Below are 27698 nucleotides of genomic sequence, written 5' to 3' on the forward strand. Positions count from 1 at the left end.
GGGAGCAAACAGTGGAAGTTTTTAATGACTGCACTATAGCTTATGGCCAGAAAATGGTGCCAGGTAGACAGAGGGGGCTCTAGGCTTTGTGAGGCCTTAGGCAAAACTTGACATGGGTCCCCACTCTCGCCCATGATGGGAAAAATAATTCAAGGACAAGAGCCTCTTCCCCACAACCCTGGCCGGTGGTTGTGGGGGTCTGCGGGCAGGGGACTTATCGGAATCTGGAAGCCCCCTTTAACAAGGCGGCCCCCAGATCCTGCTCTTTAATAACTAAGGGGTGGGGGCCACCCAGTGATGTCACCTGGTGAACCCGCTTGCTTGTAGCGTCATTGACTGAGGGCATGCTGGGTCATTGACGTCACAAGGGTGGTGTCATCGATATTTACTGGTTGTTAGGGACACTGGCAGCCCCGCTCCTGAGTCAGGGCTCATAACGCTGCCTGAGCACATCAGCGTTAAGGTTCCCTGTCCCTAAAAACTGAGGTAATGCATTGGGTTAGGTGGCCACGAGGCCCCTGTGAGTGTAAGGCCTTAGGCGACCGCCTAATTTGCCTAATTAAAGAGCCGCCTCTGCAGGTAGATGTCCGAATGAGTATTGGGTAGGGTGACTTGTTTAAAAATTCTGGCACAATCGAGGAAAGTAGATATTGAAAGGAGTAAAGAACCCATGCCTTTGTGTAGTGTGTAGTGGGCTACTAGCATGTTCTCATTGAATGTGCTCTACATTATGTGAGTTAAAAGCATTTTATTTTCCAAAAAGTGGATCCTGAAGAAGCCCCTTTTCTGGGAGAAACGTGTCAATCCTGACAATATTTTCCATCCATTCAAGTATATATGTGCTTAACATTTGGTATCTTGCATCAAGCCTACACTTCTGCCTTTTTAATAATTTTGTATAAATAAAATATTATGTGATTTTATATGTTTCTGCTATACTGACTTTTTATTTTTAGGCACCAAAAAATCCCCCATTTCCCATCATGAGAGGCATGGGTTATTCACTCCTTTACCTATCAGATAGACATCCTACTTTTTCTGAGCACTGATACATATGGATTTTTTCAGCGGATATCCGATGAAGCTGACTTTCATCAGTCTTGCCTACACACCAAGGGCCAGATCCACGAACATCGGCGCATATATAGGCCGGCGTAGCGCATCTCATTTACGCAATGCCGCCGCAACTTAGAGAGGCAAGTGCTGTATTCACAAAGCACTTGCGTCCTAAGTTATAGCGGCGTCGCGTAAATGTGCCGGGGTAAGCGCGCCTAATTCAAATTGTGAAGAGGTGGGCGTGTTTTATGCTAATGAATCGTGACCCGATGTGATTGATGTTTTGAACGCTTTCGACGTTTTACGTAAACAACGTAAATAAATGCGCCGGGCGGACGTACGTTTGAGGATCGGCGTATCTAGCTAATTTGCATACTCGACGCGGAAATCATCGGAAGCGCCACCTAGCGGCCAGCGTAAATATGCACCTAAGATCCAATGGCGTACTTAGATGTACGTCAGTCGGATCTAGCCCACATTCAGGCGTATCATGGGCACTGACTGAAATGATGCCCAGAAATGCCATCAGTGCCACTCCTCAGTGTCCATCAGTTCCACCTCTTAGTGCCCATCTATGCCCAGTGCCCACCCATCTGTGCCACCCATAAGTACCCATAAGTGCCACCAATTAATGCCCATCAGTGCCGCCAAATAGTGCCCAGTGCTGCCTATGAGTGCCCATCAGTGCCCCTATGAGTGTCCATCAGTGCCGCCTATGAGTGCCCATCAGTGCAGCATACCAGCGCCGCCTATCAGTGCCCATCAGTGCCACCTCATCGGTGCCCATCAGTGCCGCCATATCAGTGCCCATAATTAAAGAAGACAACTTATTTACAAAAAAAATTAACAGAAAAAAATAAAAACAAATCTGATTTTTTTTTAGTTGTTGCGCAAAAAATAAAAACCGCAGAGGTGATCAAATACCACCAAAAGAAAGCTCTATTTGTGGGAACAAAATGATAAAAATGTCATTTGGTTACAGTGTAGCATGACCGCGCAATTGTCATTCAAATTGCGACAGTGCTGAAAGCTGAAAATTGGCTTGGGCAGGAAGGTGCGTAAGTGCCTGGTATGGAAGGGGTTAAAATATCCAAATGTTGTTAAAAATAAAAATAAAAATTTGTTTTTTCATTCAACAACAAGAATTGATCTGTTTGAAGCCATTTGCTCTGCTTATTTCACATTTGTCGCAGATTGCGGAAGGTCGGCTTCAGAGATTCAGCGTATCGTTGGAGGGTCTCCGTCAACCTGGGGACGTTGGCCATGGGTAGCCAGCCTGCGTTGGGATGGACGCCATGTTTGCGGAGGATCCATCATTTCATCGCAGTGGGTGATGAGCGCGGCTCACTGCTTTGTCCTGTGAGTCTTTTTCTAGCAGTTTACAGGTTTGAGAGTAACTTGGTTTGAGAGCGTTTTGCAACACAAGCTAATTTTTTTCATACATTTATAGGTAGATTCAGTAAGGCCTGGTACACACGATAGGATTGATCCGCGGATACGGTCCGCCGGACCGTATCCGCGGATAAATCCTCTGAGGATTTTGATCCGATGGAGTGTACACACCATCGGATCGAAATCCGCGCCGAATTCCCATCGCGGTGACGTGTCGCGCCGTCGCCGCGATGATGACGCGGCGACGTGCGCGACGCTGTCATATAAGGATATCCACGCATGCGTCGAATCATTACGACGCATGCGAGGGATGGGTTCGGACGGATCGATCCGGTGAGTCTGTACAGACCACCGGATCGATCCGCTGGAGCCGATTCCAGCAGATAGATTTGTCAGCATGTCTACAAATTTTTATCTGCTGGAAATCGGAAATATCCGCGTATAAATATCCGCTGGAACGTACACACCAGGGGATCTATCCGCTGAAACCGATCCGCTGAGATTTTTCAGCGGATGGATCCTCTCGTGTGTACGGGGCCTCAGAGTTAGGCCGGCTTATCAGTAGATAAGCCGGCCTAACTCAGAATCTATGCCGACTTATGTTTAAGACCCCATACACACGGGAGGATTTATCCGCGGATACGGTCCAGCGGACCGTTTCCGCGGATAAATCCTCTCGAGGATTTCAGCAGATTTTAATGCGATGGAGTGTACTCACTATCGCATTGAAATCCGCGCCGAAATCCTCTGGCGATGACGTGTCGCGCCGTCGCCGCGATTATGACGCGGCGACGTGCGCAACGCTGTCATATAAGGAATTCCACGCATGCGTCGAATCATTACGACGCATGCGGGGGATCCCTTCGGACGGATGGATCCGGTGAGTCTATACAGACCAGCGGATCCATCCGTTGGGATGGATTCCAGCAGATGGATTTGTTTGGCATGTCAGCAAATATTCGATCTGCTGGAATCCATCCCAGGGGAGAAATATCCGCGGAAACAGATCCGCTGGCGTGTACACACCATAGGATCTATCCGCTGAAACCCATTTGCTGGGATTTATCTGCGGATGGATTCTATCGTGTGTACGGGGCCTAAGTGTATTCTCAAACAGAGATACACTTAAACCTATCTAAGATACGACGGCCTGCGCCGTCCTATCTTAGGGTGCAATATTTAGGCTGGCCGCTAAGTGGCGCTTCCATTGCGGTCGGCGTAGAATATGTAAATCACTAGATACGCCTATTCACGAACGTACGCCCAGCCGACGCAGTACAGATACGTCGTTTACGTAACGCATTATCAGGCCTAAAGAGATTCCATCAAATAGTTGAATAGTAATGTTAAAGTATGGCCGCAGTTCCCGCGTCGAAATTCGAAAATTTTACGTCGTTTGCGTAAGTCGTCCGTGAATAGGGATTTACGTCCACGTCGAAACCAATAGGCCCGCGCCGCTCGCGCCGCTCCAAAAAAAACGTCAATCACGTCAGGTCAAGCTCCATTAACATTAAACACGCCCCCTCAGCTAAATTTGAATTAGGCGCCATTACGCCTGCCCGATTTACGCTACGCCGCCGTAACTTAGCAGGCAAGTACTTTGTGAATCATGTACTTGCCTCGCTAACTTATGGCGGCGTAGTGTAAACACGATACGCTACGCCGCCGCAAAGTTAGGACGCCCTCTCTGAATCTAGATATTTGACTTGATATACAAGCGATGTCTTGATAAGTAGCATCATATCACAACTGAGTATGAAAGAGAAGAGAGGCGCCTCTAAGTGTAGCACGTATGGTACAAACAGGCACATCTAGGTATGCAGACATCCGGGGTAAAGCTGTCCATATAGAACGTCCTCCTCACCGCCCTCAACGCCATCGTCATCCCTTTCTGGCTGCGCTCCATGAGTGCTTCAAGCCTCGATTTCAGAACGCTCTACTGCAGGGTAGTCTTCCTGGTCACGATTGCAGACTGACAGCAGGAGTGGTGGCTAGTGGTCAAATTTTTTGGGGGGTGCAAACAAACGAAAAAAAAAAAACATCAATCGCAGCCTCACTGTGCCCATCAATTGTCGCCACTGTACCATCAAACGCAGCCACTGTGCCATCAAATGCGGCCAGTTTTTCCCGTAAAATGCAGCCAGTTTGCCCCAAAATACCACCAGTTTGCCCCCGCCTGGCACTTACCTTGCTCGGGTCAGCCATCCTCCTCCACACTCCCTCGATGTCTTCTCCCGCCCTCGATGTCGCTTCAGCCAATCCGGTGACCAGGCCCAGTGAACCTGATTGGCACACGTGTCAGTGTTAACCAGGGGACGCACACCCTGTGCGCCCTCTGGTTAACCATTTGGAAGCCGATTAGAGCCCACAGGCTGTAATCGGGAAGCCGCTGGCTCTGATAGACACTTCCAAAACACACCCACCGGTGTTATTCAGATGGCCGGCGCTCAACAGGGGACCAGACACCTGAATAGCGGGCAGCAGCGGCGACAATACAAAGATTCATGCAATGCAAGAATCTATGTATTGTTGAGTGAGTGCAGGAGAGAGGAGGCGGCGCTCGTGCGCCCACTATGAACGCACCGCCACTGGACAGCAGTGAGAGCCGGTGGTGCGGGGGGACGGTCTATGTGGATCGCTTTACCCCGGATCCCTGCATACTTAGATGTGCCTCTTTTATTCATCAACCATGTGAGTTGCTAAATGTTGTACCTTCATTAAATGTAACCGTATTGCTACACTTAGAGGCGCCTCTCTTCTCTTTTATACTCTGTCGCTCCTGCTGGGGTTTGCTTCTAATCACCTTGGGGAGGCTTCCATTTGTGGATGAACATTTTATGGTTACACAACCAATCACATTGCTATAATCTTTTTATATGGACTATAAACTGAAGGACCTATGAATAAATGGTTGTGGAACGAATCATCTGAGTTTCCATTATTTCTTATGGGGAAATTCGCTTTGATATACAAGTGCTTTGGATTACAAGCATGTTTCTGGAACGAATTATGCTCGCAATCCAAGGTTTTACTGTATTATTATTATTATTTGATCTCGCTGTATGTTGTAAAAATATTCCTCGGTAGTATTGCTTTATATACTGGGGCTGCAGAAGACATCAGTACATGAGGTGTAGGCGTGGATCATGGCTTTACACTTCTTTGTGGTCTACCATAGGTATCCTTCTAGTATATACTGTATAATGACGTGTTCTGTTATGTTCTCTGAATAAAGTTGGCTTTGTTGCCAAGGAATGCTGATTGGTCAGTTCCAAAATCTATTCTTCCAAGCACCTCCATAGACATCAGCTACAAATGACAATGCAGTGCAAACCATTTAATGAATAGATGCCGGAGTAATGAATACTCTCCCTAGTTTCCTTGACTTCTGGTTCTGGCAATCAGGGCTTTTTTTTTAACAGGAATGCGGGGGTAGGCAGCTCTGGCACCTCCAACACTGAGTGTATGTAATTACAATATGGGGGCAAACAGTATAGTTACAATACACCTGTCACCATCACCTGCCACTATCACCTTCTGCCTCCATCACCTGCCACTATCGCCCTCTGCCTCCATCACCTGTCACCATCACCTGCCACCATCACCTTCTGCCTCCATCACCTGCCACCATCACCTTCTGCCTCCATCACCTGCCACCATCACCTTCTGCCTCCATCACCTGCCACTATCACCTGTCACCCGCTGAAACCATCACCCCTTGCCACCATCAGCTTCTGCAACCACCACCCCATTGCCACCACCACCTGCCACAACCATCACCCCCTGCCACCATCATCACCCCCTACCACCATCACCTTCTGCCTCCATCACCTGTCACCATCACCTGCCACCATCACCTTCTGCCTCCATCACCGGCCACTATCACCTTCTGAAACCATCACCCGCTGAAACCCTCACCCCTTGCCACCATCACCTTCTGCCTCCATCACCTGCTACTATCACCTTCTGCAACCATCACCCGCTGAAACCATATCCCCTTGCCACCATCAGCTTCTGCAACCACCACCCCATTGCCACCACCACCTGCCACAACCATCACCCCCTGCCACCATCACCCCCTACCACCATCACCTGCCACCATCACCTTCTGCCTCCATCACCTGCCACTATCACCTTCTACCTCCATCACCTGTCACCATTACCTGCCACCATCACCTTCTGCCTCCATCACTGGCCACTATCACCTTCTGCAACCATCACCCGCTGAAACCATCACCCCTTGCCACCATCAGCTTCTGCAACCACCACCCCATTGCCACCACCTGCCACAACCATCACCCCCTGCCACCATCACCCCCTACCACCATCACCTGCCATCATCACCTTCTGCCTCCATCACCTATCACCATTACCTGCCACCATCAGCTTCTGCCTCCATCACCGGCCACTATCACCTTCTGCAACCATCACCCGCTGAAACCATCACCCCTTGCCACCATCAGCTTCTGCAACCACCACCCCATTGCCACCACCACTTGCCACAACCAACACCCCCTACCACCATCACCTGCCACTATCACCTTCTGCAAGCATCACCCGCTGAAACCATCACCCCTTGCCACCATCAGCTTCTGCAACCACCACCCCATTGCCACCACCACCTGCCACAACCATCACCCCCTGCCACCATCACCTTCTGCCTCCATCACCTGCCACCATCACCTTCTGCCTCCATCACCTGCCACTATCACCTGTCACCCGCTGAAACCATCACCCCTTGCCACCATCAGCTTCTGCAACCACCACCCCATTGCCACCACCACCTGCCACAACCATCACCCCCTGCCACCATCATCACCCCCTACCACCATCACCTTCTGCCTCCATCACCTGTCACCATCACCTGCCACCATCACCTTCTGCCTCCATCACCGGCCACTATCACCTTCTGAAACCATCACCCGCTGAAACCCTCACCCCTTGCCACCATCACCTTCTGCCTCCATCACCTGCTACTATCACCTTCTGCAACCATCACCCGCTGAAACCATATCCCCTTGCCACCATCAGCTTCTGCAACCACCACCCCATTGCCACCACCACCTGCCACAACCATCACCCCCTGCCACCATCACCCCCTACCACCATCACCTGCCACCATCACCTTCTGCCTCCATCACCTGCCACTATCACCTTCTACCTCCATCACCTGTCACCATTACCTGCCACCATCACCTTCTGCCTCCATCACTGGCCACTATCACCTTCTGCAACCATCACCCGCTGAAACCATCACCCCTTGCCACCATCAGCTTCTGCAACCACCACCCCATTGCCACCACCTGCCACAACCATCACCCCCTGCCACCATCACCCCCTACCACCATCACCTGCCATCATCACCTTCTGCCTCCATCACCTATCACCATTACCTGCCACCATCAGCTTCTGCCTCCATCACCGGCCACTATCACCTTCTGCAACCATCACCCGCTGAAACCATCACCCCTTGCCACCATCAGCTTCTGCAACCACCACCCCATTGCCACCACCACTTGCCACAACCAACACCCCCTACCACCATCACCTGCCACTATCACCTTCTGCAAGCATCACCCGCTGAAACCATCACCCCTTGCCACCATCAGCTTCTGCAACCACCACCCCATTGCCACCACCACCTGCCACAACCATCACCCCCTGCCACCATCACCTTCTGCCACCATCACCTGCCACCATCACCTTCTGCCTCCATCACCGGCCACTATCACCTTCTGCAACCATCACCCGCTAAAACCATCACTTCTTGCCACCATCAGCTTCTGCAACCACCACCCCATTGCCACCACCACCTGCCACAACCATCACCCCCTGCCACCATCACCCCCTACCACCATCACCTGCCACCGTCACCCCCTGCCACCATCACCTGCCACCGTCACCCCCTGCCACCGTCACCTGCTGCCATCACCCATATATTTATGCTTTGAGTAATGAGTACTCTCCATTCTGAGTCTGACTGTTTTCCACATCACAGGTCTAACTTCTTTACGGTGGGTCGATGGAAGGTTCACGTCGGCTCTACATCTCTCATCCCATCAACATCTGTCTCCATCCGCAGCATCTACTACAATGGATTCTACAACCCTGAAACCAATGACTTTGATGTTGCTCTGATAAAAACCAGCCAGCCTATGGCCTTCTCTGGTATGTCAGTCCTATTGTATAATACGTGAATGTATCTGGATGGAGTAGGAGAATCAAAAACATTCTACACTTTGCTTAGCGTTGTACTCAACGCTGTATTACTGATCTTTACTCAGCTGTGTGCAATGTCCCAACAATACATCCGATCTCAAATCAGTAAAAAACTCAGCAATTTTGACTCCCATGTGCAAGAGGCCTATGGGTGCTTCTGCAAGATTTGTTCCTTCTTTAAGGCCGCGTTCACATATGTGCGGCCGCGGGTTCATGCCTGGGGTCCGGTGAGTGTCTGTTCACTGATTCTGGTCCTAATTTTTGCCTAAATTTGCACCTGAACCAGGCCCAGTCCCAATACTTTTGGTAATATAGGGCCAAATTCACAAAGGAGATACGACGGCGTATCTACTGATACGCCGTCGTATCTCTGTTTCTAACTATGCGACTGATTCATAGAATCAGTTACGCATAGCTAGCCCTAAGATCCGACAGGTGTAATGGACTTACACTGTCGGATCTTAGGATGCAGTACCGCGGCCGCTGCTGGGGGGAGTTCTCGTCGTAAACCAGCGTCGGGTATGCAAATTAGCACTTACGGAGATCCACAAAGCTTTTTCCCTTCGTTAAGTCGCCGTAAGTGTTAGTTTGCCGTCGCAAAGTTAGGGTACCTTTTACAAAGTGTAAAGTTAGTACACCATGTAAAAGTGTACCCGTCTTTCCCGCGTCGCTGTCAAATTTTTTTTAAAATATTTTTTTTTCCCGGCGCAACTCTTTTTTTCCCGACGCAACTTTTTTTTACCCGTCGCGATTCACAAAACCTTGGCGCATCGTAACTTCGCGCAAAGCACGTCGGGAGCGCGCCTAATTTAAATGGGACTCGCCCCATTTGAATTGGCCCGCCTTGCGCCGGTCGGATTTAGGATACACCGCCGCAAATCTCCAGGTAAGTGCTTTGTGGATCGGGCACTAACTTGGAAAAATTGCGGCGGTGTAACTTAAATCGGAAAAGTTAAGTTGCGCCCGTGCTACGTGAATCTGGCCCATAGTGTACGTACAAAACCAAAGCCTTTTCTTCCACTGCACACTTTTGTTTATTCAAAAAGTCTGTTTAGCCCTCCTTGTTCTTTTTTTTTGGGGGGGGACGACACAATAGTGCCTTTGCTTCAGCAATAATGACAGTGAGAAGAGATGCATCTTTGTTCTTTTGCTTTGGGATGTTGTTGCTGCTCATGCCCTGATTTCTCTTCCCATCACTTTTCTTGCAGAGACCCTTCGTCCGGTGTGTCTGCCCAGAGCTCATCAGGAATTTCAGGCCACAGGAAACTGCTGGATCAGTGGCTGGGGACACGTGAGCGAGGGTGGTGAGGAGCCAGAGGGGCTCAATGTGTGTGGCTGGGCTCTTGTGTATGGCTAGATGTCTGTTGTAATATAGTGATGCATGCTGTTAGATTGTCTGCTATTAGTGATAACATATAGGCCCCAAACAATATCATCCCCAAAAACAGCCTTTATGGTAACTTACGCCGAGCCTTGGATGGTTGGCAAGAGGAGGTCAAGGGTGGCTTATAGTTTCTTTCTGTCCCATCATACCCAGGTCAGCTGTCTCCAGTCCTACGGGAGGCCAAGGTCCACTTGATCAGCAACAGCATCTGTAATCAGACGTCTCACTATCCTGGAATGATCAGCGAGAGAATGTTATGTGCCGGCTATCTGGATGGAAAAGTGGATTCCTGTCAGGTATACTTTTGTGCAAATAAAGCCTCATACACACAATCGGACTTCCATCAGACTTTTCCTTGGATTTTTGTCCGAAGGGCGTTGGCCATGAACTTGTTCTGCATACACACGGCAGGACTTTTTCAACCAACTTTCACCAAATCACCTGTTTTTTCTGCTCTTTACCACCACCCTTTGGGCAACTTCTGCTATTGTTGTCTGATCTTTAGCATTGGTTCTGAGCATGTGTGTTTGTACTTTGGACTTTAGTCCAATGGACTTGTGTACACACAATCGGATAATCCTCCATCAGACATGCTGCATTTTTTAACAACGTTTTAAACAATGTTGTTTTTCAGGTTGTAAAAAATGGTCGTGTGTGGGCTTAAACTACGTGAAAAACCTGCGCATGCTCAGAAGCAAGTTATGAGATGGGAGCGCTCGTTCTGGTAAAACTACCGTTCGTAATGGAGTAAGCACATTCATCACGCTGTAACAGACAGAAAAGCGCAAATCGTCTTTTACTAACACGGAATCAGCTAAAGCAGCCCCAAGGGTGGCGTCATCCGAATGGAACTTCCCCTTTATAGTGCCGTCGTACGTGTTGTACGTCACCGCGCTTTGCGCTAGATGCTGATGGAGACTGAACTTTGCAGTACCATGAACTCTCTCACCGCTTATTATATGTTAGACAGTGAACATATTGATGGTTTCCAGTCCAAATGGGGTCACCATCAATATGAGAACCTTTTTGTATATCTCAGCGGTGGTCAGGCAGGAAGTGAAGTTGGTGCTCACTGTCCAACACCACTTGGAGATAACAAACCAGAAGAAAGACTGGGGCATTATAAAGAATGTCCCTACATTGCCCCTGTACTATACAACAGTGCCCAGGTCTATGTGACAGAGGGAGGGGTCCCTTCTGACAGGAACCATGAATCAGACCGAGACAGAAGTACAGTTAAATCACACTTGTTTAATAATAATAATAAAAAGATAAACAGAGTAAGCGTAGTCAAAACCTAGCCAGAGTTCAGGAACCAAATCGGATAGTCAGCCAAGCCAAATGTCATAGAGCCAGAGAAGAACGTAGTAGAACTGCATGCAGGATCAGGAGCCAGAAGGGATGTCAGCAAAAGAAGTCTTTAACAGGAACGCAGGAGATAGTCTCTGTGATGTTGACCACGGCAAAGGCAGAGAGCAAGTGAGCTGGAAGGCTTAAGTAGGTAGGACTGACGAGCAGGTGAGTCAACAGGTGAGTCACTGTGGAGAGATAGGAGATGGCAATAAGCCGACAGCTGAGAGGGGCTAACTCAGAGAGGATACCTACATCTTTCCAACCTACATCTGCTCCATTTTTTGGAATACACCTGTATTAATTATAGCATGTGTGTGCAGCATTTCTACCTCCTCACAAAACACATCTAAGCAATGGGAACTTTTTGTTTCTGAGCTTCATATGTCATTCATGATCAAAGATAAATGAATAATAGAAAATGCCTTTACCAGCAACTCAGGGATATCGAGTCTAGTATCTATTCTGATGGGTAAATATTCACAATGCCCAGTGTAATATTAAGTCCATAAAAAGAGAACCAAAGGATCACTTAGGGCAGTGGACATCAACCCTGTCCTCAGGGCCCACTAACAGGCCAGGTTTTATGTATTACCTTGGGGAGATGCAGACTGAGATACTGCAATCACTGAGCAGCAAATGATATCACCTGTGATGTATTTCAGTTATCTTGCAAACCTGGCCTGTTAGTGGGCCCTGAGGACCGGGTTGATATCCACTGACTTAAGGGATCAATGCTAAGCAGATAAAATAGAGTGCAGACTGGCCCCCAAGCTAAAAGGGCGCTTTAAGGGAGCACATCATTACACGGTAATTTTTTACATTACTGTAGAATAGTACAGTGGAACCTTGGATTACGAGCATAATCCGTTCCAGGAGAATGCTCGTAATCCAAAGCACTCGCATATCAAAGCGAGTTTCCTCATAGAAGTCAATGGAAACGAAAATAATTTGTTCCGCATTGACCCCTATGGCATGCAATACCGCATGTGGCCAGAGGTGGGGGCTGCCGGAGAGCCTCGGAAATACTTGGGGACAGCTCGGCTGAACTCGGAAAGGCTCAGGAACAGAGTATTTCCGAACAGCTCCGATGGCCAAAGGCTGTACTGCACACCGCAGAGGCTTAAATCCTGCTTGTTTCGTGAGACAACAAACCGAGTCAGGATTTGAAAAAAAATAATGCTCGTTGACCGCGTTACTCGCAATCCAAGGTTTCACTATACCAGTGTTGTCGAACCTTGCACCCCAGATGTTTTGGAACTACATTTCCCATTATGCTCAGCTACACTGGAGAGTGCATGAGCATCATGGGAAATGTAGTTCCAAAACATCTGGGGTGCCAAGGTTCGCCATCACTGCACTATACCCATAAATAGGAAGTGTACTTCTATCTTAAAAGGCCACTGAAGTCACGAAGGGTAGTAATTAAAAGTGAGAAACCCAATGGTTCTTCTGAAAAACTTGATGGCAAACCCATGCTGTTACCTGAGCAGGGGTTTCCTGTTTGAGGACCACTCTACACTCTGCAGAGTCAATAGAGGATTTGTAAGTGGTCAACCTAACTTGAAGTGAGCCAACCCCAATGGTCAGAAAGTTTTGACTTGATTTGCTCATTTCTAGTCATAATGAATGGCTTCCTCTGAATCCCATTGATAAAACACCTAATAATAATAATAACGAGACAAAATTATTAATCAAAATCAAAAATGGCATTTCAAGATGTGACTGGCCATTGGAAACTACCGAAGAGTTTGGGGTCATATCAGAGTCAACCTATTAACGTATCAGCATGATAACATGAGTTACAGGAATGTTTGTAAATGGAACAATTAATTGGACTTTGGTACATGGCAAGTCTTCAATTAGCATTTAACTGGTTTTCTTATCATTACAGTTTTCTGTATATTGATTATAATTTATGTTCCTTATAATTCAGGAAAATTCCAATTTATCCTAGCTGTTTTGCACACTGATCTTTTGAAGGAAATTTGTTATCCGTGTTTACCAAACTCAGAAATGAGTACATGAGGGCTTTTTAAAAATACTTAGGTGGGGAAATATCTGCACTGTCTACAAGGGGTTAGAGCACAGATGTCAAACACAAGGCCCGCGGGCCGAATCTGGCCCTTCAGACCATTTCTTGTGGCCCTCGCACCCAGGCCCGGATTTACTCGCTTTGCCGCCCCAAGGCCGGGTCCTTCAATGCCGCCCCCGCCTGCGCAGTGCAGGGGGGAAATTATCCGCCGGGGGAAATTACATTGAGAACCATCTCACCTCCTTTTCCCTCTGTTTTCTCTCCTCTCACCATTCGTGACATGACAGGGGGGAACTCCCGAAATGAAAGTGAAAGTGTCCTCTCCTATCAGCCACAGTGCCGCCCCTGCACCCACTGCCGCCCGAGGCCTGGCCTTGTTGGCCTTGTCTGGAATCCGGCCCTGCTTGCACCTCTCCTGCAGCTGCAGGAGAGATCTAGCCCTTCTCCAGACCCCTACTTTCTGCTTTGAAGCAATGCATCTATCTTCTTCCCAGCAGCAGCATAAGGTAAGGGGGGTGCACTGTGATGTAAGGGAGGGTGGGGGACTCAACTTCTGATGGTGGGGTGGCTCTTGACCTCTAATATAAGGGGAGGGGATGTGCAGGACATCTAATCTTACAGATACAACTGGTCCTTTTGAGGGCAATCATAATGCCGATGCGGCCCACAATTAAATTGAGTTTGACACCCCTGGGTTAGAGGGTCTTCAGTTGGATCAGTAGCAGCAGATTAATTTATTAGGGATTAGTGGATGGGAGATTAGAGTTATGCAGGCCATATTAGATGATGCAAATCTCTTTCCTTCAACCACAATTATCTCATCAACACAAATAGGGGAATCCCTCCTGCCAAACAATTATCTGCTTCCGGCGGGTGGCGGAAGCCGCTAGCGACAATCGCAGGCCGGTTGTACCCAAGTTCATCGATCGATCAACTGCGTACATTCAGCTTGCCCACACACAGTTCGAATCTTGGCCGGTTCCTGCTGAACAAACCTGAAATCTTACTTCTTCTCCTCGTTATCCAAAATGAAGAAAACATTTGGTTGGAGTAAGGCTTTAAGAAATATTCAAAGGCTTTGTTACACTTTTGTTGAGGGCCCACCACCGGTCTGGCAGGTCAGATGACTTACCTTTGATCTCATCGATTTCCTCTACTAATCTTCGCTGGCACTGACGTCTTTTACATCTACAATGACCTGGAGTGTTTTGATTCCTCCAAGAAAGTTGAATTATCTTAAAGACTAATCAATATAATGAGCTATATAGTATGCTGATAACAAAACACATTATCTTAACCACTTAAGACCCGGACCAAAATGCAGGTAAAGGATCCGGCCAGTTTTTGCGATTCGGCACTGCGTCGATTTAACTGACAATTGCGCGGTCGTGCGACGTGGCTCCCAAACAAAATTGGCGTCCTTTTTTTCCCACAAATATAGATTTCTTTTGGTGGTATTTGATCACCTCTGCGGTTTTTATTTTTTGCGTTATAAACAAAAATAGAGCAACAATTTTGAAAAAAATGCAATATTTTTTCCTTTTTGCTATAATAAATATCCCCCAAAAATATATAAAAAAAAACGTTTTTTTTTTCCTCAGCTTAGGCCGATACGTATTCTTCTACCTATTTTTGGTAAAATCGCAATAAGCGTTTATCGATTGGTTTGCGCAAAATTTATAGTGTTTACAAAATAGGGGATAGTTTTATTGCATTTTTATTAATACATTATTTTTTACTACTAATGGCGGCGATCAGCGATTTTTTTCATGACCACGACATTATGGCGCACACATCGGACAATTTTTACACATTTTTGGGACAATTGTAATTTTCACAGCAAAAAATGCTATAAAAATGCATTTATTACTGTGAAAATGACAATTGCAGTTTGGGAGTTAACCACTAGAGGGCGCTGAAGGGGTTAAGTGTGACCTCATATGTGTTTTCAACTGTAGGGGGGGGCGGGGCTGGACGTGTGACGTCATTGATCGTGCTTCCCTATATCAGGGAACACACGATCAATGACAGCGCCACAGTGAAGAACGGAGAAGCTGTGTTTACACACACCTCTCCTCATTCTTCAGCTCCGGGGACCGATCGCGGGACTCCAGCGGCGATCGGGTCCGCGGGTCCCGCGGTCACGGAGCTTCGGACCGTGTCGGGGGGCGCGCGCCCGCGACCCACGGCTGGGCACTTAAAGAGGACGTACAGGTACGTGCTCGTGCCCAGCCGTGCCATTCTGCCGACGTATATGTGCAGGAGGTGGTTCTTAAGTGGTTAAAGTAAAACCAAACACACAGTTTCATTTTCTCTATCCCTTCTCTTTCTGTATATGGATAATGGCACTGTATTTAGTTTATTAAAAAAAAGGTTCTGCCAATCACAGTCTGTTTCACTTCTCTCCAGCCTGTATTTATTCTTTGTTTGTGCTTAGAATTACAGGGGGGTGATGCCTCCATCAATCAATATGTACTGCCCCCATAGTGTAGCGCTGCTTAGTGGGCATGGAGGAGGAGAAAGGTAGTGGGCTATCATTTGTCTGGAATGTATACACCCATATTTATGACAGATTAGAAAAAGGAGAGAACTGATGCTGGAGCATGCCCAGTAGATGTGGCAACAGCTGGTCTACACAATCTCAGGCTGCAGCGGGGACACGGACAAGGAGGGAGGGACAGTAAACAACAGGATCAACTCTCATTTTGCAGAATACACAAAATGCATCCCATAGTGACAATTCTGGCATAAATCTTAGCTCTTCTTGGCTTTTTTCAAAACTAAGAAAAACATTTCTTTGGAATAATATTTAAGAAATACACAATGGCCTAATTAAACATCGGTTGAGTGCCTACCCTCAGTCTAGATGTGAAATAACTTACCTTTGCTCTTATTGATTTCTTCTACCAATCTACTCTGACAACTTTTACATTTACAGTAGAGTGTTTTGATCCCTTCAAGAAGCACTAATGACCTTAAAGAATAATCAATATAATAGCTATATAGTCTGCTGATAACAAAACCCATTATCTTAATTGCTGTCATTGACAATAATTGATTATAAATTAATTGTTTCAGGACTGTTATGTAATACATTTATAAATAAATTTAAAGGTATTGCTGATGAATGTGATTTTCTGGTAGCAGAGTGGAGCAGGCCACGGGGGACACCTGGGAGGTAGAGGGTGGAAATTGGCAAATGAGATTTGTTAAATGATGATCTAATACAAAAGAATATGTTTATTTCTATTCCACCAATATGTTGAAGGTTATTTTAGTGCAGGGGTGCCCAACCTTTTGAAGAGCAAGGGCCACTTAAGCAACTTGGTAACCAGTCGCGGGCCACAATGAGCGGAGCGGGTGGATGGCAGCCCACTCTACTCTCAGCACACCAAACTCGCAGGTAATAGAAGTCTATGGCTCAGTGCAGGAAACCCACAGGTGCACGTCTCTGTACCTATGGATCAGTTTGAAAGCAGCCCAGTAACCACTGCAGAACAGATATGCCCATACATACACACGCTGTGATTTTAGTAATATAAACTTCCCTTTAATAACAATATTCTATTTTATTTTATTCCAACCCAGAGCAGAAGGTTGTTGGCCACATCAGAGGGCTCCGTGGGCCCAATGTTGCCCCCGGGCCACTGGTTGGGCACACCTGTTTTAGTGCATTTGTGTATTCCTTTAAATAGAGTGCCATGTACTTTTACATGCAACTAGTATAAGTACCTGAATCTGCTTTTATATTAGACTCCTGTCATCTTTTGCACAGCAGCACTCAGATAAAGGGGTAAATAGGGAGAGGCCTAGGAGCCAATCAGGTTTTGCTGCATGCACATGTGCTGACAGGGAACATGCTAAAAGAAGAGAGCACAGGGAGAAGATGTATTAGGCCCCTTTAACACGGTACTCTGTTGCCCCCAGGATTTATACACAATGCTATAGTGCCTGGCCACCATGCTGGGGCAGGTGCGAACTGAGCAAAGTAAACATGTACTTGTGGTTGGCAGACGGGCAGAGAGGTTCAATGACAGTCCAGGTACTAGGCAGACAAGGGTCAGAATAGTCAGGGTCCCCCCCCCCCCTAAAGAAAAAAAAAAAAAGAATAGTCAGGGTCAATCTGTAGTCAAAAGGTAGGTTGCGTTCAGAGAGTAGTCCGATATCCGATCCAAGGTCCTCAACAAGGGAATCCAAACAACAGGGCAGACAAACAGGGAGCTTTAGCACATGTAACCAGCGCTATCACAAGCATTGGACTGCAGGTTTGGCTGGCTTAAATCAGGTTTGGTCTCCACCCAGAGACTGGCCACATCAATCACCTTGCAGGTGGACAGGCAGACAGGGATGCATCATAACCAAAACCAAGATGCCGGAATGAGTTCAGCAACTGTCAAAGAAAAGGAGCATTGAAACGCTTCCGACACTAGTCTCAGGAGATTTGAAGGCAGATTTGTTGATGTCACTACTGTAGTGCTCACTGTTCTTCTTGCTGGAGGCTGTGATATGAGGATGAAAAACCATGCCTCTACCAAGATGGAGACCATAGACAATACTAGTGACTAGTCCATTGCCCTCTGCTTTTTTGGGGGGGAACAGCTTCCAGAGTTCAGGTTCTCTTTATACTGAAGAAATTAAATGAAAAGTGCAGTACTATAGATAAGATATTTTTATTCTGGTTCCAATACTACAGTGCAGAACATTGACATGGTACTTTCTTTATAAAACAGGGAGACAGCGGAGGCCCTCTGGTGTGCCAGGAAGGAGGCCTGTGGTGGCAGGTTGGCATTGTCAGCTGGGGAGAAGGCTGTGGTCGACCCAACCGCCCCGGAGTTTACACTAACCTCACTGTATTACTAGACTGGGTCTACCATCGCCTACAGGTAAGTGAGGATGAGAGTCCAGAAGGGGAACTCTGCTATTCCCAAACACACATTATAATGCTCGGGGTCAACTACCTATTAACAGTAACTTATTTGCTCCTCATTTTTCAATTATTTAATTTTTCTCCCTTTCAAGTTTGGCCTTGTTGTTCCTCCTACATAGTTGGCTGGTTGACATGGGCAATTCATTAATAGAGCCTTTATGCATCTGGAACAAAAAGGGCTTTTGTATTCACCCCGAGGACAACTGGAACTGCTAGTAGCACAATGTGTACTTTACAACAGCCTCAGGAAAGGAAACTGTACATATATAAATTTACCTTTCAGCCATTGTGCAGTACATTTTTAGAGCTAGAAGTCCCAGCTAAAAGCAGGTAACATACTTAAGATATACAAGGTATCTAAACCTAAACACAAAAAATGGAATACATTGTAGTCCTGCGTGGTGGCAGCATTCGTTTTCTTAATTTTTTAGGTTTAGAACATTTTCACCTCCTGTAAGTTGTAATACTGTGCCTCTGTTCTGCCTCTGCTGGGCACAGAGAAAATAGTAGTTGCTCAGGTTCAAATTCTTCAACAGGAACAGAGCTGTTCCTTTTGAAGACTTGGGGGTAGATTCAGAAAGAATTTACGCCGGCGTATCTATTGATATGCCGCGTAAATTCAAATCTGCGCCGGCGTATCTTCTTTCTGTATTCAGAAAGCAAGATACGCCGAAATTAGGCTAAGATCCGAATGGCGTAAGTCTCTTACGCCGTCGTATCTTAGGGTGCATATTTACGCTGGCCACTAGGTGGCGCTGCCATCGAATTCAGTGTAGAATATGCAAATGAGCTGGATACGCCGATTCCGAAACGTACGTGCGCCCGGCGGATTTTTTTACATCGTTTGCGTAAGGCTTTTTCCGGCGTAACGTTGCTCCTACTATATGAGGAGCAACCAATGCTAAGTATGGACGTCGGGCCAGTGTAAAATTTTGCGTCGTTTGCGTAAGTCGTTCGCGAATAGGGCTTTGCGTAAATTACGTTCACGTCTAAAGCATTGGCGATTTGCGGCGGAATTTCGAGCATGCGCACTGGGATTCTTTCACGAACGGCGCATACGCTATGCCCGCACAAACTTACGGCGGGCTTTATGAATCTAGCCCTTGTGGAATTCAGCTACCTGCTATTTTCTCCTCTGGTGCTGAAAAGAGGCAGAGCATTTAGAGGCTACCGGCTGTCACTTCCTCCCCCTGCAAGTCCAGGCACTGTTGCTTCACTATTAGTTGCTTAAGTCAATTTCTTTGCCACCTGATATCCCCTGCTACCTCCAGGCTCACTGCTTTCCCTTTGACAGCACCTCTTTCTCCAACCCAGGCTGCCTGATCTTCCTCTCCGCCTTCAATGCTCTCCCTTTGCCAGAACCCTTTTTACACCCCATGCTGCCTAATCCTCCTCCAGCTCCAGTGCTCTAACTTTGCAACCACATCCACACAAAATCCCTCCCATGCCGCTAGCCCAAAATCCCTCCCATGCCGCTAGCCCTTCCCCTCCCATGTTGCTGCCCCGCACCTCACCACCCTTCCGATGTTGCTGTTTCCTGTTCCTCAACCCACTTATCCCACCCCCATTCGACAACCACTTATCCCACCCTCAATCGACAACCACCATCCAACACTGAAGTCCTCTCCTTCTCAACCCTTCATTTAATGCCGCGGTCCCCTGCTCCTTACTTTCCCGTCCAGTGTTGCAGTTCCCTGCTCCACAGCACCCACTTGACACCATGGTCCACCACTACTCACCCCATCTCACACAGATGTCCCCTACTCCTCACTCATCCTATACTGTAGTCCTCACTGACAATACCAAACTGCTGGCCCCCATCTGAAGCTGTGGGCCCCCACACCTCACCCTCAATCCCATGCTACTGTCCTCCACTCCTCACCTCTATCCTATGTTGCTGTCCTACACTTTATATTCACACATCTCATGCTGCTGTGCCCCTCAACTACCCCCTTCTCTCCAAAACCACTTCAACCCCCGCCCCTCGCTACATTTCCTGGCCACAGTACCTCCCTCATATCCACATCTGCCAGGCCTTTGTGCCTCCATGCCACTCATCACACAGCCCCCCCCCCCACCTTTCCATGACCTTGGTCATAATACCACTCTGCCACCAATTTCACCCCACCACGTCATAGTACATCTCTACCAACCACTTCACACACAAATGACCCTGATCAAAAGTTTACATACCCCAGTTCTTAATACCGTATATTGCCCCCTTTAACATCAATGACAGCTTGAAGTCTTTTGTTGTATTTGTGGATGAGGCTCTTTATATTCTCAGATGGTAAAACTGCCCATTCCTCTTGGCAAAAAGCCTTCAGTTCCTGTAAATTCTTGGGCTGTCTCGCCTGATTGGCACGTTTGAGATCTCCCCAGAGTGGCTCAATGATATTGAGGTCAGGAGACTGAGATGGCCACTCCAGAACCTTCACTGCTGTAGCCAATGACATGGCGACTTGGTCTTGAGTTTTGGATTATTGTCATGTTGGAATGTCCAAGTACGTCTCATGTGCAGCTTCCTGGCTGATGAATTGCAAATGTTCCTCCAGTATTTTTTGATAACCTATTGCATTCATCTTGCCATCAATTCTGACCAAATTTCATGTGCCTTTGTAGCTCACACATTCTCAAAACATCAACAATCCACCTCCGTGTTTAACAGTAGGAATGGTGTACCTTTCATCATAAGCCTTGTTGACTCTCCAAATATAGCATTTATGGTTGTGGCCAAAAAGCTCAATTTTGGTCCCATCACTCCAAATGACTGTGTGCCAGGTTTGACGCCCCATACACACGAGAGGATTTATCCGCAGATACGGTCCAGCGGACCGTATCCGCGGATAAATCCTCTCGAGGATTTCAGAAGATTTCTATGCGATGGCGTGTACACACCATCGCATTGAAATCCGCGCTGAAATCCTCTGCCGATGACGTGTCGCGCCGTCGCCGCTATTATGACGCGGCGACGGGCGCGACGCTGTCATATAAGGAATTCCACGCATGCGTCAAATCATTACGACGCGTGCGGGGAATCCCTTTGGGCGGATGGATCCGGTAAGTCTGTACAGACGAGCGGATCCATCCGTTGGAATGGATTCCAGCAGATGGATTTGTTGAGCATGTCAGCAAATATCCATCTGCTGGAAATCCATCCCAGGGGAGATTTATCTGCGGATAAATATCCGACGGAGTGTACACACCATAGGATCTATCCGCAGAAACCCATTTGATGGGATTTATCTGTGGATAGATTCTATGGTGTGTATGGGGCCTGAGTCTTGTCTCTGTGCTGTTTGGCGTATTGTAAGCGGGATACTTTGTGACATTTTCGTAGTAATGGCTTTCTTCTGGCGACTCGACCATGCAGCCCATCTTTCTTCAAGTGTCTCTCTATTGTGCATCTTGAAACACCAACACCACATGTTTTCAGAGAGTCCCGTATTTCACCTGAAGTTATTTGTGGGTTTTTATTTGCATCCCGAACAGTTTTCCTGGCAGTTGTGGCTGAAATTTTAGTTGGTCTACCTGACCGTGGTTTGGTTTCAACAGAACCCCTCATTTTCCACTTCTTGATTAGAGTTTGAACACTGCTGATTGGCATTCTCAATTCCTTGGATATCTTTTTATATCCTTTTCCTGTTTTATACAGTTCAACTACCCTTTTCCCGCAGATCCTTTGACAATTCTTTTGCTTTCCCCATGACTCAGAATCCAGAAACGTCAGTGCATCACTGGATGAAAGATGCAAGGGTCTGTCGGGAGTCCAGAAACGCACTGACCGTTTATACACACACACTAATTACACGCAAACAGATCACAGGTGAGGATGGTTACCTTTAATAGCCATTTGAACCCCTTTGTGTCAACTTGTGTGCATGTTATCAGGCCAAAATCAACAGGGTATGTAAACTTTTGATCAGGGTCATTTGAGTAGTTTCTGTTGTGATTATGATTTAAAAAGAGTAAACGCAGTTGATTGATAATAAATGGCTTCGGCCAAACACTAACCATGAGTGAAAGAAAAGTTTTTGTGTTATCATTTATATTCTCTGAAAAATGGGCAAGAAATCATAAATTCTGCCAGGGTATGTAAACTTATGAGCACACAACTGTATATATACAGTATGCCCCAGAATTATTAATATTCTCATCCTTTCTTGTCTGCAGAACGACAATGAGATTCCATGACAAGACGAGAGCTCATCAGGGAGAATAAACATATTTATGCTTTTAATTCTGCCTGCTTGTTGTTTTTTTACATTACATATTTTACAGATGTAGCCTGTTGTAGTCTTTTATAGAATACACATAAGTTGCTGCCCACTAAGGCTTACAATCTAATGTCGCTATGTTCAGATGTAGTAGGGTAGACATAAGGGGGTCTATGCTCTCTTTCTACATAACCATAAAAGTATTCAGCTTGGGTGGAGTAGGCTTATACATTTGTTTTAACCTCTTAACCCCCGGACCATATTGCTGGTCAAAGACCAGAGCACTTTTTGCGATTCGGCACTGCGCCGCTTTAACTGACAATTGCGCAGTCGTGCGACGTGGCTCCCAAACAAAATTGGCGTCCTTTTTTTCCCACAAATAGAGCTTTCTTTTGGTGGTATTTGATCACCTCTGTGTTTTTTAGTTTTTGCGATATAAACAAAAATAGAGCGACAATTTTGAAAAAAAATAATATTTTTTACTTTTTGCTATAATAAATATCCCCCGAAAATATATAAAAACTATTTTTTTTCCTCAGTTTAGGCCGATACGTATTCTTCTACATATTTTTCGTAAAAAAAAAAAAAACACAATACGCGTTTATTGATTGCTTACACACACAGCTCCCGGTCCTCGCTCTGTAACGAGCGATCGCGTGCCCGGCGGCGATCGCGCCCGCCGGGCACGCACACAGGAGTCGGGGGCACGCGCCCCTAGTGGCCTGCACGAGAGGCGACGTATAGCTACTGGCTCTCGCGAAGGGGAGCCGACCTGCCGCCGTAAAACAACGGCGGCTGGTCGACAACCAGCTAAACAAGTATACATGATTTTCTGTGAATGTTGACTATGTGAGCTAAACTCATTATATAGGCTTCCATTTTTGATGTGGCGTTCCTAAAATTCTGGTTGGTTGGATGTCATGCTGATTCAATAGTTTAAATACTTCCTGAGTTATAAATTTGAATGAGTATGCAGATCTGGAGTTCTGACTTAACTTATGCCCCATACACATGATCGGAATTTCCGATGGGAAGTCAGACAGACTTTTTCCATCGGATATTCCGACCATGTGTATGCCCCATCAGAGTTTTTTCATCGGAAATTCTGAGGATTTCCCGTCAGAGTTTAGGTAGAGAACATGTTATATTTTACTCCGATGGAATTTGCGTCTGAATTCCGATGTGATTTTGGCTGGTCAAAAGACCAACCGTGTGTACGGGGCATTAGGGAGCATTGATAACAGAAACAGCCAGACAGCTAACACTTTGAGACAGAGGTCAGCAATGGCAATATACATACACTATATGGTCAGATGTTTGTGGACACCCCTCCATATTAACATGTATAGCAGCTTTCAGTGACGGGTACTGGTAAAGCTGTAGCATACGTAGACATTTAATGCCGTGTACACACGGTCGGATTTTCCGACAAGAAAAGTCTGATGAGAGCTTTTGGTTCAAAAGATTGAGAGCTGGTTCTCAAATTTTCTGCTGGAAAAAATTCCTATGGGAAATTCCGATCGTCTGTAGCAATTCCGACGTGCAAAATTCTGCATGCTCGGAAACAATTCGATGCATGCTCGGAAGCATTGAACTTCATTTTCTCGGCTTGTCGTAGTGTTGTACGTCACTGCGTTCTTGACGGTGGAAAGTTCAGAGAACTTTTGTGTGACCGTGTGTATGCAAGCCAAGCTTGAGCGGAATTCCGTAGGAAAAACCATCCAAGGTTTTTCCGACGGAAAATCCGATCGTGTGTACGCAGCATTAGACAATTGTATGCTTTCAACTTTGTGGTAATAGTTTGGGTAAGGTAATTTTCTGTACCCCTGTGTCCAAAGAAACACAGACAATCTCCTGTGCTCGGGAGCTCGATCACTTAGTAGTACAACCAGTGACTTCCGTTGGAATGAGGAATGACCAAAAATCTTGCTGCCCTCCTCAGAATAATGGGCATTCTTGAGACTGAAATGTAAAAAAGTAAAAGAAGGGCGCGCCGACCTTGTGCATTACCAATGGCAAGGTTTGATTACTAAAATGTACAAAGATCATGGCTACTCACAAAACAAGTTAAAATACAAGCCTATACACCACTCAGTCAACAGGGATAGATGCCTCCTGAACGTTCACAGTGTCTTCCCAGAGGGATGTAGTCCCAAGGGAGGGGGCGAGCGCATTGACTAACCCCCAGCCAGAACAGCTCGGGTGATGGGGGCAAGCTTACTGAGGAGGAACAGGAAGTGAGAAATTCAGACAAAGAAAAAAAACATTTAGAAGGGAAATCTAAGGAAAAGGTAAGTGAACCAACAATGCACTAGCTTAACCACTTAAGACCCGGACCTTTAGGCAGCTAAAGGACCTGGCCAGTTGAAGAGCTCTGCCGCTCGAAACATGTCGGGTACATAGCTCATATGCTACTTGCTCATTACGCCATATTTTACTTGTGATCACTTGTACTCGTCTTTCACTGGGCTTGTACTTTTTTATCTATTTTATATATTTTTATCCAGTTTTGTGTCTATTTTGGCTTTTATTTTCTATGCCTAATAAAGGCTTGTTTTGGGATTAACCGCACTATGTGAGTACGTTTTCCCTTACATGGTTTCTACGTTTGGCCTGCATATCACACTCTTTCATCTGAGAACCACACCTGCACGAGCTGTCTCCTCTCATTGGATTGGACCTGTCCTGGCGGATTAAAGGCCGGCACATCAAACAGCTTCCCCACTGACATCACGGCTGCCTAGGAGCTCGTACATGCGTGTTTGACATACCGTCGCTGACGTGTATGTCCACACTTTCCGGTAAGAGTACCCATCTTTATACTTGTTTATTTGGATACCATTATGGATTGCTGATGAGGTTCCAACTGCTTATTAAGAACATCTGAGTTCCACACCTGAGAAGATCACAACATCTTCCATTCCTTTACAGTCATTTGGTCTTTTCCACAAAGAACTTCTGACCAACTCCTAAAAAGGAAATACATTGCATATATATATTTCTTTGGACTGTATAGGCCATTTTGACCTTGGACTATCACATTTACATTTTGGAGTTACACGTTTAAATTACATGGACTTCATCTGAGGTTCTTATTATCATTTATTTTTGTGTTCCCTCACTTATCACGGTGTGTTCACATTACACATTATCCAGCTAGATCTCACTTTCTAGCTGCCTTTCAGGTTATTTACCTGTCACATTACTTGGGGGTGTGTCCCCCTTTTTTGTGTTTTTTTATTTCTTTGATTTTTCACTGAACTTTGATTATTTACCATATTTTTTGATTCATTTCACTGAATATTCAGCGCTGCACTTTTTCTTTTTTATTTTTAGTTTTTGCGATTCGGCACTGTGTCGTTTTAACAGACAATTGCGCGGTCGTGTGACGTGGCTCCCAAACAAAATTGGCGTCCTTTTTTTCCCACAAATAGAGCTTTCTTTTGGTGGTATTTGATCACCTCTGCGGTTTTTATTTTTTGCGCTATAAACAAAAATAGAGCGACAATTTTGAAAAAAATTCAATATTTTTTACTTTTTGCTATAATAAATATCCCCCAAAAATATATATATAAAAAAAAAATGTCCTCAGTTTAGGCCGATACGTATTCTTCTACCTATTTTTGCTAAAAAAAAATCGCAATAAGTGTTTATCGATTGGTTTGCGCAAAATTTATAGCGTTTACAAAATAGGGGATAGTTTTATTGCATTTTTATAAAAAAAAATTTTTTTACTACTAATGGCGGCGATCAGCGATTTTTTTCGTGACTGCGACATTATGGCGGACACTTCGGACAATTTTGACACATTTTTGGGACCATTGTCATTTTCACAGCAAAAAATGCATTAAAAATGCATTGTTTACTGTGAAAATGACAATTGCAGTTTGGGAGTTAACCACAAGGGGGCCCTGAAGGGGTTAAGTGACCTCATTTGTGTTTCTAACTGTAGGGGGGTGTGGCTGTAGGTGTGACATCATTGATTGTGTTTCCCTATAAAAGGGAACACACGATCAATGACGCCGCCACAGTGAAGAATGGGGAAGCCGTGTTTACACACAGCTCTCCCCGTTCTTCAGCTCCGGGGACCGATCACGGGACTCCAGCGGCGATCGGGTCACGGTCACGGAGCTTCGGACTGTGACCGAAAAGAGGACGTACCTGTACATGCTTGTGTCCAGCCGTGCCATTCTGCCGACGTATATGTGCAGGAGGCGGTCCTTAAGTGGTTAAAGGAACCGATTTAGAAAATAAAAAACGAACCTCTACTACCCCTTTAAGATCTTTATTCAGTCCAGCACTCGGTGTAGCCTGTCCCTCCCATTCCTCGAGCAATAAGTCATTGAGTAGTGAATGACTTGGCTGGTCACGTCTACCAGGAAGAATATGCTGAATCATGTTACATAGACAGAAAGGAAGAAACACATGAAGCTTTTATTACACAGTTCAGACTGCTGCATGGAATGTTTACATGAGGCCCTCGTGCAAGAAAAAAATAAGTATATTTGGAGCTCAATGTCAAAAATAGTATTGTGTACTGTGAGGCCACTGCACAGATTTTATAATAAAAGGAACAAGGGGCCAGATTCATAAAGAATCGCGGCGGCGTAACGTATCGTCTTTACGTTACACCGCCGCAAGTTTTCAGGGAAAGTGCCTGATTCACCAAGCACTTGCGTGTAAACTTACGGCGGTGTAACGTAAAGCCGTCCGGTGCAAGCCCGCCTAATTCAAATTGGGGCGTGTACCATTTAAATTAGGCGCGCTTTTATTTTTTTCCCTGAAACTTCGCTCTTAAAGTGAAGGTGTGTGTTATACGCCAATAAATACGGTATATCCAAATAATACGCCCAAGCTCATCTCTTCACCACAAAGGCAAGAGAATTCTTGTTGGGCAGTGTATTAGCGCTCGGAGGAACACACTTAGACCGAATTTTAACCCTTTAATGCCGACGCAACGCATATATGCGTCCTCGGCTTTCGGGGGTTATACCGGGATGATGCCTGCAGCCGCAGGCATCATCCCGGTACTGTTGTTTAGAGCCGGCGATCGGCTATCCAAACATAACAACCGATGCGGCTAAAAGCCGCTCGGTTGTTATGCCGGAGGAGCGGGAG

At 46.2% G+C, this 27698-nt stretch overlaps 1 protein-coding gene across 2 annotated transcripts in view; it reads left to right on the top strand.

The window, feature by feature from the left end:
* LOC120916404 (transmembrane protease serine 3-like) overlaps positions 1 to 22603 on the top strand; it is a 57131-nt gene extending 34528 nt beyond the window's left edge. The window contains exons 9-14 of one of the 2 annotated variants that reach the window (XM_040327360.1): positions 2250 to 2415; positions 8447 to 8616; positions 9876 to 9971; positions 10205 to 10347; positions 18167 to 18319; positions 22537 to 22603. In XM_040327360.1, the coding sequence (XP_040183294.1) occupies positions 2250 to 2415; positions 8447 to 8616; positions 9876 to 9971; positions 10205 to 10347; positions 18167 to 18319; positions 22537 to 22557 (749 nt within the window). In that variant the 3' untranslated portion in view covers positions 22558 to 22603. Of the gene's footprint in view, positions 1 to 2249; positions 2416 to 8446; positions 8617 to 9875; positions 9972 to 10204; positions 10348 to 18166; positions 18320 to 22536 lie in introns of those variants that run through there. The other variant, XM_040327361.1, reaches the window with a different exon arrangement.
* The last annotated feature ends 5095 nt before the right edge of the window (positions 22604 to 27698 follow it).

The sequence above is a fragment of the Rana temporaria genome, chromosome 10 (genome assembly GCF_905171775.1).
Source record: "Rana temporaria chromosome 10, aRanTem1.1, whole genome shotgun sequence".
Classification (NCBI taxonomy): domain Eukaryota; kingdom Metazoa; phylum Chordata; class Amphibia; order Anura; family Ranidae; genus Rana; species Rana temporaria.